The sequence below is a fragment of the Plectropomus leopardus genome, chromosome 13, assembly GCF_008729295.1.
Source record: "Plectropomus leopardus isolate mb chromosome 13, YSFRI_Pleo_2.0, whole genome shotgun sequence".
Taxonomy (NCBI): Eukaryota; Metazoa; Chordata; class Actinopteri; order Perciformes; family Serranidae; genus Plectropomus; species Plectropomus leopardus.
In genome coordinates, this window is record NC_056475.1 from 32,549,489 (window position 1) to 32,566,071 (window position 16,583).

Sequence of the window (16,583 nt, forward strand, 5' to 3'; positions counted from 1 at the left end):
CTGAGTAATATCAATATTAAGTCTGTCATCAGCTGATGTACACTGAGCTTTGGATAGAGATGACTCTCACAACAGAGGAGTTGGTAAATTGCTGAAGTTTAACATGAAACCATCTCTAATATACCCCATTTCGACAGTCGTGGACTAGCTTGGCTTGGTTTGGTTTGGTGTGACCTGTTAGCCCAGCACAGCAGAGATTTGCACCTCCATTACAACAAGGCTACCTGCTAGAAGGTGTCTTTAGCTGATGACGGCTTGCCTGTAGCGAAGTAAAAGCAGAGGGCTAAAGTTCCTCATTATTTTTTTTTGTTAGTTTTTGGTTTTTTTTAAATGTGTGTCTGTGTATTTCCATCATATGGCAGGAAAAGATTTGACCTACTGGAGGTGAGCTGTTTGCGTTTGTTCAGTATGAGTCTGTTGGTTCTCATCTAACATCTCACTGTGGCTGTTTCTACTTTTACACTTCCTGCATGTGTTGATGAAGGTTCTCAGTAATCCAGCTTCGTTGGCAACTGGGACTGGTTTCAGTTTCTTGAAGACGTTTCGCCTCTCATCCAAGAAGCTTCTTCAGTTTTAACCAACTGGAAGGGAGTGCAGGCTTTAAACCCTGTGCAGGTGTGCTACTGAGTCGTTAAGGTCACATGTGGACTCTCAGTTTCAGAATCATTAAGGCCACTTGAGAGTTGTTTTCGTCGTTATCAGATTCATGCAGGTTGTTGGGAATAGATGGGTCCACGTGTGAATGGGTGTTGATCTTTGTGGGGAACTCAGGACCTTATTGTAAGTGGGTGATAAGTAGTGTCGTAGTCCCCTCTTCTGTTCAAAGATGTTCTTTCCAGTTTGACATAGATGACTTCTTTGACACCACTTTCTGACTATCTGTCTTTTTTGGCAAGGATGTGTACATCGTTGTCCTCGAAGGAATTACCTTTTTCCTTCAAATGTAATTGAACAGCAAATTCTTGACCTGAGGAGGTCCTCTTGTGTTGTGCCATGAATGGTACAGCACTTATGGACTCCTGCATGCTAACAAAGTTCCACTAATGTGGTAATAAACACTTTTCAATTCCTATAGATACTTCACAATAAAAGTCCCCTGTTCGTTTGTTATGTAAACACTTTTACTGTGAAACAGCAAAATAAGGAAATGTTGGGTTTTCATCAAAACCAACTTAACAGACTCCCGCACAGTTGGAAGAAAATGTGAACAGTAAAATAAAGCAGAGATCTAAAGTACAAACAAGGAAGGAGGAGAAAGATTCTGTTAGAGGCTACAAAAGTACTGAGAGCTGAACACAGACTTGTAAAAACGTCTTTCTCTGTGCTCTCCTGCACAGACAGGGGATGAGAGGAGTCTCGCCACACACAATTGTTACTGGGGGAGAAATGGAATTAACAAGGGTTGGCTGCGGTCGACAAGAAGTCACAACTACCTGCTTGGAAGCAGACAGGTGCCCATTTTGGCCTTCCTCCAAAAAAGATCTATCTCTGGCGTGGCTCGACATGTTAAAACTGACAAAGGCATCACCGTGTACATCCCTTCAAGCAGCAGCAGCAACAACAACAACAACAACAACAACAACAGGAGCGAGGCACAGCCCACCCAGATGCTTTTCTCAACTTGGATGGGGATTTCAACCACGCAGACCCAAAGAGTGTATTTCCCAAGATACACCAACACATTAACTTTCCTACTCAGGGTAACAACACACTGGATCATGTTTTCACCACCCAGAGAGGAGCCTACAAGGCCCTACCTTTCTCCCACCTCAGTGCCTCTGACCACATCACTGTTATGCTTCAGAGCTGGGGACGAGGTGAGCCTGAGGACAGCTAGAGCCAACCTGTCCCAAAGCATCAGAGAGGCCAAGAGGCAGTACTCCAGGAGGATAGACCATCGCTTCAGTGACAACATAGACACTTGGAGTCTATGGCGGGGGATACAGACCATTACGGACTACAAGCCGCAGACTTGCAGCAGCTCCACCTCTCCACTGAATGAGCTTCACAACTTCTTTGTTTGCTGTGAGGCACACAACAGCACCACTGCACAGAAGACACCAACCCCTCCAGGTGACCAGGTGATGACACTGTACCTGGGCAGCATAAGGAGATTCCTCAACAGGATCAATGCACGCAAAGCTCCGCGTTTATTTTACAATAAAATAACATTTGTAATACAATTTTCAGATGTCTTTTATGTCATTGAAGGCAAAATTAAAACATTCAAATCATTGTTTTGCTTGACAGACTCACTTTCACAAAAATGCATTTTTCTCAGCTTTCTAGAAAAAAAGTGGTCTTTTTGATGAAACTAGCTTCTATTCAACTTCAGATAAGTCAAGAATGGAACAAGGTGCAAACAAACATTTTTTCCATGATGAAAAAGAAAGTTTCTTCTTTCATTTGATGTTTTCAGATCCTTTGTACGAAATATTCTGTGGGTCTTGAAAGATGACTCAAAATGGCCAGAAAAGCTGGCACAAGCCACTTTCCATTATATAATAGGGCTGACTTTCAGTGAGTCAAGTCCCCCTTTCAAACTTGGTGCAGATGTGATTGGATCAGTGTTTTACTGCTGTGTCGTAGGACACAGATAGTAATAAGTGACGGTGTGTCATTGTATCTCACCGGTTAAGGAGCTTAAATTACCGCGTTCACCTAGGTGTTGCGTTCCCATCAATGCCGATCGGATTCAGAGGTGAAAAAAACTTGTGTCTACTGCAGAGTCATATGACTGTAAATGCCGATCGTACGCATTCCCATTGCATTAAAAAAACAGATGTCAGCGGCTGTTCGTGCAGTAGGAATGAGGCTTTACGCACATGGTTATTGTGTCTTCTTCCATTCTACAGTTGTATGGTATTGAAATACTTAAATTAAAATAATAATTTTGTAATTTATAATATATTTCATATCATACCACAACTTTATAACCTTATCTGAACTGCGTCCTTCTCCAGAAACAGCATTCACAGCCGGTGTGATCCTAGGTGCAAACAAGGATCAAGGATCTTAACCTGCAGTTAAGAACACGTTTTATGAATCTGATGTAGTGTTTTCTGAAGTTACTTAAGAACAATTTAAGAGGAATTTTATGAAAATACTTAGGAAGACACTGGTGAATGAGGCCCAGTGTCGGTAGGCTGTTTGCAACGGTGGAGGAAATACTGAAAACCTTTTTTTCTGAATTACATTTTTAACTTTCTGTAATAAAACTATAAATACCATTTTGTGAACAGTAAAACACAAGCATCAGCACAATGTTCTTACATCTATTTAACATCTGTTCATGGTGGAGCTTTTAATTCTAATATAATGCTGGATAGTTTACTGAATAATATTGCATCATATTTTAATTGTTATTTTTTGTGAGTAAAATCTGAATCTGCAGTGTAACAAGCACCATGTCTCTGTCAGGTAAATGTAATAGTACATTTTTTTACAATACAAGTAGAAATACACTGTAAATAAGTAGTATACTGTTGATACATGTATCTTAAGTGCTTTGGGAGCCTTTTGGGAGTTATTTTGGGGTGCAGTGAGTTAGAATAGGCACATAATATAATGTTTTTCATTTCTAAACATCCTAATAAATCTATAGCTGTTTGGGGTTCAGGTGTTTTGCTCAGGACCTGAATGACTCAAGACTCAGGAGAAGATGCACAGTGTTGAGTGTGCAGTTGTTTGTATGAGCAGTTTGACAAAAAGGCAAGCAGCAATACCACAGGACGAACAATTTGTCTGTTTTGGACAGCCATATTTTGAATGGGCACTGCACTAGATTTACTTAAAATTGGAAGATTTGAGATTTGCCTGCTGTTACCAAATGATGATAGATATAGGATACTTAAAAGCTACAGGGAGCGTAGCTCCTTGGACTAAATTATTTATTTATTTTTTTAAAAGGAGGTTAAGCAGGGCAGGTGGAAGATCTCAATGATTTTACTAATTTTCCAGACACTTCATTATCTACCAGGTAAACACTGCTATGTAAAGCTGTGTTGGAGAATCTCAGTCAATCTCAGACATTTCACCTCTCATCCTCTCTTCTTCTGTTCATGAGACTGAAGTCAAGTTGCCTACATTTCTACTGAATATTATGGATGCTATCTGTGGTCTCTTTGATTTCATCTTTAGGAGATACTTGGATAGTAACGAGATAGAATGCCTCACCCACTTTTAATAGAGACGCTGTGTTCATTTATCGTTGCCTGTACTAAGCTGATGTTATTATGTCTAGCTGGTTATGGCAGGAAGAGGCTTACCTGCTGAGACTCACTGGACTTGAAGGCGTCTTTCAGGATTTCCACAGCTCTTGATGGATCAACATATTTCCTCTTGGATCCTACCATGAGGGAGAAGAGGTTCCTCAGCTCCTGCATAAAGGGCAGGTTCCTGTGTTCCTAGTCAGAGTAAAACAATCAACAAATATGTAAATCAAATGGTCAAGTCAGTATTCCTTGTCTCAGAGGGAAACTGAAAATATTTTTTCCTGCAAATGCACTATTAACTACTTATTAACTAAAATTTCCAGCAGTGGTACAGTCTCCAGCGATTTAAGGCAGTTATTTACCCTTAAAAAAAAAAAAAAATCACATTATATATTCTTACAGACTCATATCGTTGGTGCGAGCAACTTTTTTGGAGCTGAGGAAGCTGGAGAGAATGGAGAGATAGTCATTGGTCTCGTTGAATTTTTTAAATAAACACAAATATAGAATATTACCAGCCTTATCCTAGCTAAATTCAGTTTACGTCAGTTTATGAGGGGAAAAAAAAGAAGGGGGTCACATGATACGCTTGGAGTGAGAAGTTTGTTTTTGTCCACCTCCCACCTCACATGCTGATTATTTTAATTCACGACCAATTAAGTATACGTGGAGCCAAGGGGAACAGAAATTTGCGAGAAGATACAATTTAGACAACACTTAGAAGTGAAAAAGTCATACACACAGTGGAATCTCTAGGTGATCTCCAGTTCACCTGGCAGAGTGTGCACCCCATATAGGCTGAGTCTTGCAGCACATGGGTGTGATTCCAACCTGTGGCACTGTGTTGCCTGTCATCCCCCTTCTCTCTGCCCCCTTTCTTGTCAGTCTTAAACTGTTCTATTTAATAAAGGCAAAAAGTCCCAAAATCATCTTTGTAAAAAGAAAAACTCACACTAGGCCTGCTCTGAGGTTAGTAGGGATGATGGATGCGTGTCACAAACACACACACACACACCATCCCCAACAAGAAATCGGCCATTTTGAATTTTGTGCGCATTTTTGGCATTTTTAGGCCTCGTACTTTTGCCATCTTATCCTACAGGTTTCGTCTGATCGACTTCAGAATTGGTGTGTCCAATCTCAACCCCTTGGTGATGAACAGTTATCACAGGTCCGCGCAAAACTTTAACCAACACTTAACGAATTTCCTGTTATGTGTGGTGTACAATTTTGATGTCTCGCAAGCCTTGAGGGACGTTTATCATTGGATTTACATGTTTTGGTCTATAAATGATGTACATCAAGATGACATGGAAACTGTGTCCCCTCCACTGCAAGGAACTGCGACATATGTGGGGGTGTGACGGCCAGCTCATCACTGCTTGCAGCTTTAATTTTCTTTGTTTTTGTTTAATTCTGTTTTCTTAATGTTTTTCATTTCACAATAAAAGGAAAAAAAAAGTATGGATGATGGAGAAAGCACACTGCCAGAGAAGAATGTTACTAGAATTATTGCCCAAGACATCCATTTTAATGGAGCTGAAATTCAGAGAACTACAGTCAACTCTGGACAGAATGAGCTTCTGCACTGATAAAACAAAAAGAATAACTGATGCATGGAGCTGCCTTTCTGATGGTGAAGACCGCACATCTTCTCTGGAAATCAAGCTAGCTTATTTTTTTCATGCTGCAGCCTAGTCACACATCCAAACTGCAATTTGTAAAACATGCTTTTGAATCCTGCCAAACAAGTAACGCAATATATACAATTATGAGATTCCAGCACCATTTCACACAGAACCACTGCTGCAGTTATTTAATGCAGCCATGAAATTTAAATACTCTAGCTCAGTGGTTCTCAACCTTTACTGTGTTGCCCCGTCCATTATCCAGGTCCCTAACTGCCCCCATCAGTTAAAGAGTAGCTGTCTTAACTGAATATTCATGTTATTCATTATTTTGTGTTATATATCATAACAAAAACATGCCAATGAATGCCAACTAGCAGATTTGATTTTAGAATTGGAATATTATTTTCATTAGTTTTTAAGTGTGAACAGAGGTTATGTTTATGAGCATTAAACAAACGTTTAGTAATTTGACATCCAAACTTTAATTTGGTCCTGTCGTGTATCACAAACAGCAGCAAATTAGAAAACTGTAATTTGGCACTGGTGTCCACTGAAAGAAAAGCAAAATACTATGTAGGCTACCCTTCACACATGAAGCAAATATTGGGTGTCATACACTCCATTTCCTGCATTCTGGTGATTTTTTAAGGATCAGTTTATGATGAAAATGTATTTTTTATGTGAAGGAAAACATAAAATGTAGGCCCCAAGTGACAAATAAAAAAGTAATGGCATACAGTGCAGTAATGCTCTCAGGCATTCTGTTTTTCTTTCAAGTATTTATTCTCTCATAGATCAACTGTTCTTATTTCAAGTGATCTCTGCTGAGTCAACACACCTGCAGGTCTGATTTACTAGGCCTGCAGTCCTTGTTTGTGTCTTCTGTTTGAAGAAGTAACCTCTTTTAAATGTGGACTCTTCTCATTAGATCCCTATTAACCAAAGCTCTTTTAGTCACTGATTAAATATTGGATAATCATATTGATTTATTCTGCCTCACTGAGACCTGGCTTTGTCCTGATGAGTACATTAGCCTGAATGAATCCACTCCTCCTGGTCATATAAATAGTCACGTTACGTGGGACACTGGCTGAGGAGGGGGAGTCGCTGCTATTTTTGATTCAAGCTTAGCAATTCACACTAAGGCTAAGCTATACCATAGTTCATTTGAAAACCTTTTTCTTAGTCTTTCTCACCCATCCTGGAAAACTCGACAGCCAATTCTATTTGTCATAGTGTACCACGCCCCTGGCCCATACTCTGAATTTCTATCTGAATTTTCTGAGCTTATATCAGTTTAGTGCTTAAATCAGACAAAGTAATTATCATATGGGATTTTAACGTTCACATGGATGTTAATAGTGATAGCCTTAGTTCTGCTATCTCCACGCTTTTGGATTCAACTGGCATCAGTCAGTGTGTACATAAACCCACCCACCGCTACAACCACAGCCTAGATCTTGTCCTAGCATACGGCATCGATATTTAGGATTTATTAGTCTTCCCCGAGAATCCTGCTCTGTCAGACCATTATTTAACAACTTTCAATTTTTTATTACTCAACTACAAGCCCCTCAGTAAGAGTTACTATTCTAGATGTCTATCTGATTCAGCAGTGGCTAAATTTAAGAAACTGATTCCTTCTGCATTGACATCATTACTATGTCTTACAGTGACGGAGAATACTTTCACCAACTTAAGTCATTGTCAAATTGATTGTCTCGTTGATAGTGCTACTGGCTCACTGCGATCAGCTCTCGACTCCGATGCACCTTTCAAGAAGAAAATAATGAAACAAAGAAAATTAGCCCTATGATTTAACCCCCAGATCCGCAAATTGAAACAAACATCGCAAAAATTTGAAAGAAACTGGCGTTCAACCAACCTCGGAGAGTCCCATTTAGTCTGGCTGGATAGTCTTAAAATGTATAAGAAGGCCCTCCGCCATGCCAGAGCAAACTATTACTCATCATTAATTCAGGAAAATAAAAACAATCCCAGGTTTATTTTCAACACTGTAGCCAGGCTGACTCAGAGTCACAGCTCCATAGAGCCTTGTATTCCTTCGGCCCTAAGCAGTGATGACTTTATGAGTTTCTTTAATGATAAAATTATAAATATTCGAGATAGAATCCATCACCACTTGCCCCTAACTGACCTGACCCCGGACACAGGTAGCTTGGATATGGCAGCAAGGCCTGGAATTTATTGGACTGTTTTTACCCCATTGACCTTCGCCGACTCTCTACTCTGATTTCTGCATCTAAGCCATCAACATGCCTGCTAGACCCCATCCCAACTAAGCTACTTAAGGAAGCTTTACCCTTATTAGACAATTCTTTATGAGATATAATCAATGCGTCTTCATTAACGGGCTATGTACCACAGTCCTTTAAAGTAGCTGTCATTAAACCTCTTCTAAAGAAGCCCACTCTCGATCCTGAGATTTTAGCTAACTATAGACCAATATCTAATATACCCTTTATTTCTAAAATCCTTGAGAAAGTGGTTGCTCATCAGCTTTGTGACTTTCTCCAAAATAATAGTTTATTCGAGGACTTTCAGTCAGTCATCGTAGTACAGAGACGGCACTAGTAAAAATTAATAACGACTTATTGATTGCTTCTTATTCAGGTCTGGTCTCTGTTTTAATCCTTTTAGATCTCAGTGCCCGGACCAGCCCATAGTTAGGCTTGCATAGGTTTAACCTGCCGGGGGACTGTCTATGGGGGTCAGCCATAGATAGATGGCTGAACCCCATAGACAGCCTACATAGTCTTCTGCTTTTCTTTCAGTGGACACCAAGGTTTAAGCCATAATAGCTGATTAGTGACCCTAGTTTCGTTAATGTGTATATTCCTGAAGCACAAGTTTCTTCTGCTCAGTTGAAATCTGCGTCCGTGTGACGGGGAGGAGGGGGAGGTGGCAGAGCTTTTGGCCTGATCTGTCGGGGGTGGTTTTGAGTCTGTTCAGACCTGCCACTCTGGCTCTGCTTCCTCTCGCTTTCTTTCTTTTCTATTACTGCTCTCTGGCATTCATATTTAAGTCGTAATTGCTGATCAGTGACTCTAGGATCCTCATTGAGTGGTTATCCTTTCTACTGCTCACCACCTTGGCTCTGCTGAACTACACTACGCTAACCCTGTTGCCTCTCCGGGGAATTCCTGCTCCCTTGTTTCCTAGCTTCTGCTGGATCCTGGCCACAACCCTGGCTGTGCCTGATCGTGGTGATATCTGTGCTGGTGCTGTGACCCTGCCTTTGGTTGTGCTCGTGCTGTGGCTGCATTGATACTGTACCCCCCGCTGTGATCATGCCTTTGGACACCTCCCTATCAATATATGCATGAGACTCTTATCAACACCCACAATATCATCATAGAGTGCATTTCATAATGTTACACCTATCGTTATTGTAATATGACATGCGTCTGTTTTCACGATGTGGCTCTCTGTGCCTTATTTCCCCTCCCTTCCCCTCCCCCCTTTCTCTTTCTCTTTCCTTTTTGCCACAATTGTATTTCATTTGTTATTTACGATATCTATTGCATTTCTGTCCGTCCTGGAAGAGGGATCCCTCATCATCTTCTCCGCTCTTTCTGACGTTTCTTCCTTTTCCCCCCCCCCGTTACAGGGGTTCTTTTTCGGGAGTTTTTTCTTGGGTGATGTGAGGGTCTAAGGGCAGAGGGATGTCATACACTGTAAAGCCCTCTGAGGCAAACCATGTTTTGTGATAATGGGCTCTATAAATAATAGTGACTTGACTTGACATTCAGCATCTTGCTATGCAAAAGCAGCGAGGTGGACGCAGCTGCGATTCTTTTACCGAGTCCCATTTTCTCTGTGTCTCTGTCTGTAGAACACAGTTTCTCGTGGTTTTCCAGCTTGCCACGCTTTAAGGTGGGAAAGCTTTCCACTTTGACACGTACGCCTGAAGCACCAGAGGACGCTGTTCCAAAGTAAACAAGTAAATGTGCCGTGCAAAAGACTTGACAAATTAAAGCTTCAACTGATGGTGAGTTAGTAAAACTAAAGCTATGCCTCTTGGAATCCTCAATAACACAGATATAATGAACAATTTTCCTTTTCAAGTGGTCAACTTCTGGTTTTAGATATCTAAGGATAAGGCCCGATTTACATTGCACACGGAAGAACATTCACACTGCCTGCATGATCAGCACTTGTCAGGCGCTTCTGAGCTGCATGTCAGCCACAGCACATCTAGAGAAATGGTGGCTCAATGATTTTTGCATGTGCTGCATGTTGTTGTCAGCAGAAATACACAGTAAAAATTATGTTTTGATAATTATACTGAATCTATACCACTTTTTACTGCAGTTTAAAAGTCTCTCTCTGCCACAGAGATGAGGAAATACAAAGTTATCTGTTTTACTCAAACTTCCCTGCTTCCGTTTCAAAATAAAAGCCCACTGACGTCTCTGTGGACAGATTCCCATCAGTTGTTGACAAAAGGAATTTTATTTTGAAATATTTCCAGGACCGTGTTGTTGACAATGCAGGAGATTGTACGACTTCATAAATGAGTGGAATTTGTGCTTATAAATGTGGAAATACAGTACTCATACCAATAATAATAACACAACCTCAATGCTTCCTCCATGATCAAACTCTGGGCAAATGGATTTCCTTATGGAGAGAAAAGGGGGCATGGCAGTATGCTAATTGCGGACTGCGTGTACGAGCCTGCCAGTTTAGAATGATCCTGATTCACCAACATATGCACAGAGGTAAGAACAAAATCAGCTGGTATGCACATGTCATGAATCCGATGATAATTTTTTGGGGACACTTATTTCATGCGCAGAGTAAGAATGTTTCCATGCACATATCTAGTGAATGACGCCCTTTGTTATTGCTGCTTCATTTAACTCAGAGCTGCGGGGAAGAAAAGTAGGGCTCTTACCTTTCGGTTGCGAGGCAGGTTGTGGACTCTGGCTGGCGGTGAGTAGTTGAGCACCAGCCTTTGGAACTCCAACAGGTTGAACAGAGACTAGAGTTTGAAGAGGGAAAAAGATGTAAGTAAAATTCTACGATAAAGGCACATTTTTTTCATGTTTTGGTAAATATACTGAAACCAAAAATTACATGTAAAAGTAAAATTTGAGATATAGTGGCTGTTGTGATTGGATTGGATGTGGCTCCTGTCTCTGCTGTGTGGCAGCATATTCATTAAACTCACATCCTCACAGAAAACTTCTGGACTGGAATTAATTTATTTCTTCAACAATTTGGTGTTGTGACCCAGATTGGCAACAGACAGACCATGGAGACTATTTTCCAGACCAAAGACACGCCAGTGACCAAAGGATGCAAATTACACTATTGGTAATGGGTCCTTTTGAAAACACCATTATCTGTGCTTGTTGTTGTTGGAGGTCTGTGAAGCTGGAGTCCCACAGAAGTTAATGCCATGTAAAATTTAAAGTTACTGGTAGTTTGCTGAGTGTTTTTGAAAGTGGGGGAGCATGTCAGATACAGTCCTGCTCACCATTAATGGCACCCCTTCATTTTTTGCATAATCTCTACAATATCTTCAGAAATAAATGGAAATGTACCAAATTTATATCATCAGGATCTTTTAAATGGAGGTCCAAAGTAATTTCACAAAGGAAATTGTTTTTTCAACTTACATATTGTAATTTCAAAGGAGAAATAGAAAACACAGCATGTGCAGCAATAATGGCACCCCTCTTTAATATTTGGTTGCACACCCTTTGGCAGTGATGACATCTTCCAAACGTTTCTTGCAGCCATGTATAAGCTTCTTGCACTTTTCAGCTGGTATTTTCTCCCACTCTGTCTTTGCAAATTGTTCAAGCTCTTGAATGTTTGCAGGTTTCTTTTCCCCAATGGCAGATTTCAGCTCATACCAAAGATTTTCAATCGGATTGAGATCAGGACTCATTGCTGGCCATTTTAAAACAGTCCATTTTCTCCTTTTCAACCATTCCTGCATGCTTTTGGATGTGTGCTTTGGGTCTCTGTCTTGCTAGAAGACCCATGATCTTCGACTCAAACCAAGTTTTCTAACACTGGGTGGGACATGTCGCTCTAGAATGTCTTGATAATTCTCTCATTTCATGATTCCTGTGATACGATCAAGGCCTCCAGTACCAGATGCAGCAAAGTAGCCCCACAGCATTATGGATCCTCCACCATGCTTAACTGCTGGGAGGGTGTTCTTTTCCTTGTAAGCTTCATTGCACCGTCTGTAAACTGTTGGTGTGCATTGCCAAAAAGCCCTATTTTTGTTTCATCTGTCCACAGAACATTTTCCCAGAAGGATTGTGGTTTGTCCAGGTACTCCCTGGCAAAGATCAGTCGTTCCTTTTTATGTCTTTGCCTCAGGAATGGTGTCTTCCTTGGCCTTCGCCCATAAAGCCCTGTTTGGTTTAGTGTGCGGCGTATGGTACTTGTTGAAACCATGACCCCAGACTGTTCCAGGTTGGCCTTCAGGTCTTTGGATGTTTGACATGGTGTTTTTTCCACCATTCGCACCAACCTTCGAAGACTTCTGTCATCAATTTTTCTCTTCCCCCCACGTCCAGGGAGGTTCTTGACAGTTCCATGCTTGTGAAACTTGTTAATCGCATTACGGACCTTTGAAACAGGGATACCAAGGTCTTTGGAGATGGCCTTATACCCTTTGGAGGTCTTGTGTTTGCGAATTATCGCACTTCTGATGTCCTCAGACAGCTCCTTTGTCTTCACCATTGTGACAAAGGAACAGGGGATAACAGGTGGCTTTTTAAAACACGGACGTCATCATTCATTGGTTAATTCATGTCACATGGGCACAGACAATTTATCACAGGTGATTCTCATTTGTGATTTACCAAAGGTGAGTCACAATGTGTTTCCATACTGATTTACAGGAAAGGGTGCCAATACCAGTGACACAGGACGCTTTAAGTTTTTCTATTTTTTCCTCCCATTGTTTATTGTTTTAAATTGTTGTTTATCATTTGCTCTTTCGTATCAAACACAAGTTCTCTATAGAAGAAAATGTTTCACTTGATTAATTTTTTTCAGAAGATATTCCACATTATGTACTTGAACTTCATGGGTGCCAATAATGGTGAGCAGGACTGTACTAGCCATAGAATCTGACTTGCTTCACTTATTACCTTCTTACTCTTTCACATTTCAGGTAACAGAAATCAGAAATAGAAGATGGCCATTAAGGTTGAAGGAAACCAGTCTTAAATGTTTAGAAAACTGACTGCGTTCTTCCCATCTTACAGTGGGAAGTTATTTTAGTAGAAGGTTAGAGAACGAGTTAACCAGTCCTGTAAATACATGTATGACAAAGGCTTGGACGGTATCTATTTTTTTATACCTTCCCGGAATTTCATTGAGGTATATGATATACGTATATGTTCTGCAGGATTTTCAGGCTACTCAATACACAACATACTCACAAGATGTCAACAAAAATTAATATTCTTGCACACATTTCACTTCTTAAACAGAGAAAAACAACCATATATCTTCTGAATTCATGTTTCTCTCTTTTACTGAAACTAAAACTTACATGGTGCAGAACCTGTTTTTCTTTATTTCAGTGCCCTTGTTACGTGGTTTTAGAGCAGCTACGCTGATGAACTGAGCAGCACTCATCTAGACACCAAAGACCAAGACAATGGTCTTTTGATAATTATATTAACTCTATACCACCTTTTACTAAATTTTCAATGTCTTTTATTCAGTCTCTCTTTCAATCTTGGTGAGGACTCATTTGGTCTGATGTTTGAGTGCTGCAATTAGGTGGAAACAGTTGTTCAAAATGAGTGAATATTTGCAAAAAAACAAAGTTTATCAGTTTGCATTTTCACCATTAACTAAGGGGGTTCCACAAGGTTCAATACTGGGTCCTGTACTGTTTACTATTTATATTAACAACATTACATCCACAATAACAAATTGTAAAGCACATCTTTACACTGATGATACAGTTCTGTATTGCACTTCTAACACTGAACATTCAGCCACTGAAATCCTTTGACAAACTACAACATTCACTATTCAATCTTAAATCAGAAAAGACCAAATACATGATATTCTCAAGAGCCAGAAATTTTGCCGATGACAGTTTACATGTCACCACCATGACAGAAGACAGTATTGAAAGGGTTTCAGAATACAAATATCTGGGCATCTGGTTAGGTCAGAAACTTACATTTAAATTTCATACTGAAATACTTGCAAGTAAATTAAAACAAAAAATTGGATACTTATACTGAAACAAAACAAATTTCCCTTCACTCTGCAGAAAATGAATAATTGAAAACCATGCAAAATAAGACTATTTAGCGATATATTTTGCTTTTTGGACGTTTTCAGGACTGTTTGCGCAGTGTGAATAGTGTTCTTTTTGTGTGTTTTAATCCCAAAATTAGGCTTGTTTACTGGTAGTCCTATGCTGTTTCGAGCAACCTTGTAAACATTACCAATCCCCCATACGATGTGCTTTATCTAATGTTAATATAACAAGTAACATACAGGTAATGATAAACTGAATACTAAAATACTATTCATTTGAAGGAATACAGAAAGTTAAAGTTGAAATAGTTGAAAGTTCTTTCGAGTTACTGACAGTGTCATGTGATTTAGGAATTGCTCTAAGTGATGTGTACATTTAAACATTGATACCTTCACCATTACCACTTTTTTAAAAGGGATTATGAATTTTGAATATCAAATTTCAAATGTAAATAATATTTTATTGTCTTACAGACCATTGCATCTTTCCCCATACTGTCACAATAATGTTTATTGATGCCACAGGTGACTGAGAACCAAACTATTGAAGCACTGCATGATGAAGAATCTCCATGAAGAACACCAAAGCTTGAGCAATAAGGACAAATTCAGAAGAGCCTTAAAGTAAGAAGAGTTGTTTTTCTGTTTTTTTTTTTTTTTTTTAAAAAAAGTTTTTTAACTCAAGTTCCAACATCCAAAATTGGCTGACAAAATTCACACCTTCCTGTGCCATTAGCCTGTATCCCAGGAAAGCAGGATATTATGGTTTTGGTTGTGCCACCACAGATCCTTGGTGTTAAAATGTATAAAGTAACGCTGCTGCTAGAACTGTTAACTTGCATTTCTTTCCTCTGGCTTGCAACAGTTTTGCATGTCTGTCATAAATATTTTCAAGAGTATAATTATTAACTATTAATGAGATCTCTTTATCTGATAGAAAGTGCACTGAGGCTTATATTAGAAGTCATTTAGCAGATTACTACTTCTAAATGTAAATATAGATCGTTATACTTCAACAGAAAACAACAGAACTATCTTTCTGTAACCTCGTACTTTTATAAAGATTGTATACAGGTATTACCCAAATTAAGATGTGTTGTTAAGATGTTATTAGCTGTTATTTTTTCCCCAAATATAAACAATAGATGCACTTTTAATAATAATTATGAAGGAGAAACGATAGGATGTGTTTTAAGATTGTCTTCATGCCACTTTTTGGTTTGATTTACAAATATACTTCTCAAAATATTTTGAAGTCACACTAACAAAGATGGATATATTGCTCATTTTTAAAAATCCCAATTTCAGGGTGCCTGGTAGCTCAGTGGATAGAGCAGCGCCCCATATACAGAGGTTGTATCCTCACCACAGCGGCCGCAGGTTCGATTCCGTCCTCGACCCTTTGCTGCATGTCGCACCCTCTCTCTCTCCCCCTTTCACGCTTAAACTGTCCCAAAAATAATCTTTAAATTTTTTTTTAAAAATCCTAATTTCTCGGCTGACGAGAAATAGGTAAATAACTTATACTTTAACAAATATTATAGACATAAATTGATATGACTGTAAAGGCTACCCTCCTTTTATATTTTTGAGACACTGATTTTAAAGCATACTTCACAACTACTGAAAATCTAAACTTGACAAAAATTACTACATTTTCAAACATCTCAGTTTTATTTTATCTGTTAGCAGACTCTGGAGGTCTAATTTAGTTATGTTTCTTCTTTTCTATTTTATCTACACTTTTTTTCATAGTGAAAGTAAATATTTTTCTAGTTGGCCCTGTGTAATTTTTTTTATTCAAGATAAATTATGAAGTTATCAAATGCATGTGTGTTGATTTTTTTCAATAAAGTTTGAGGGGGAAAAAAGGCTGCAGCTACTCATTTCCTGTAATGGGTGTGGTTCTGGGGTTGGCGTGGTTCCAGGGGTTCTGCCATGCTTCAGCTAGATATACTTGAAACACTCTGACAGAAATTGGGAAAAGGGCTTTTGGGTATTCTGCACCCTCACCCTGCAATTCTTTACATCTAAAATGAAAGACTTAGAAGCAGATTCTGTAGGATGTCAATGTTTTTAGCATGCCTGGTTGGACAAGTGACTCCCTGAAAGCTCTCTTATGACTCAAAGATAGTTATCTTCTAATGTGAATTTTAGTGCTTGTGATTTGTATTTTGTCTCCCCTTGTGTCACTGTCAGCAACTTTGTGTCCTCACTGCTGACTGTCTTGGCCATGTCTCCCTTGGAAAAGAGATTCTTAATCTCAATGGGCCCAACCTGATTAAAGAAATAAATGCATTATCTGCCCTATTATTGGCTGTCATTTAATATGTAATTTAATAATACATAAGTAATAAAAATGTCCCTCTATCTGCCAATAATTTATCATCCTGATATATATCGTGCATCCATATTTTTTACCTTGTGTGATTAGCCCTTGTTTTTTATTGGTACTGCA

The 16,583-nt window shown here is 39.3% G+C and overlaps 1 protein-coding gene across 5 annotated transcripts in view; it reads right to left on the reverse strand.

Annotated features, from left to right (window-relative positions):
- Positions 1-16,583, reverse strand: part of usp25 (ubiquitin specific peptidase 25) — a 113,121-nt gene that overhangs the window by 28,022 nt on the left and 68,516 nt on the right. For all 5 annotated transcript variants that reach the window (XM_042499675.1, XM_042499676.1, XM_042499678.1 and 2 more), the window contains exons 6-7: positions 10,767-10,853; positions 4,269-4,406 (exon numbers count right to left, since the gene is read on the reverse strand). In XM_042499675.1, coding sequence (XP_042355609.1) covers positions 4,269-4,406; positions 10,767-10,853 — 225 coding nt within the window. The remainder of the gene's footprint in view (positions 1-4,268; positions 4,407-10,766; positions 10,854-16,583) is intronic.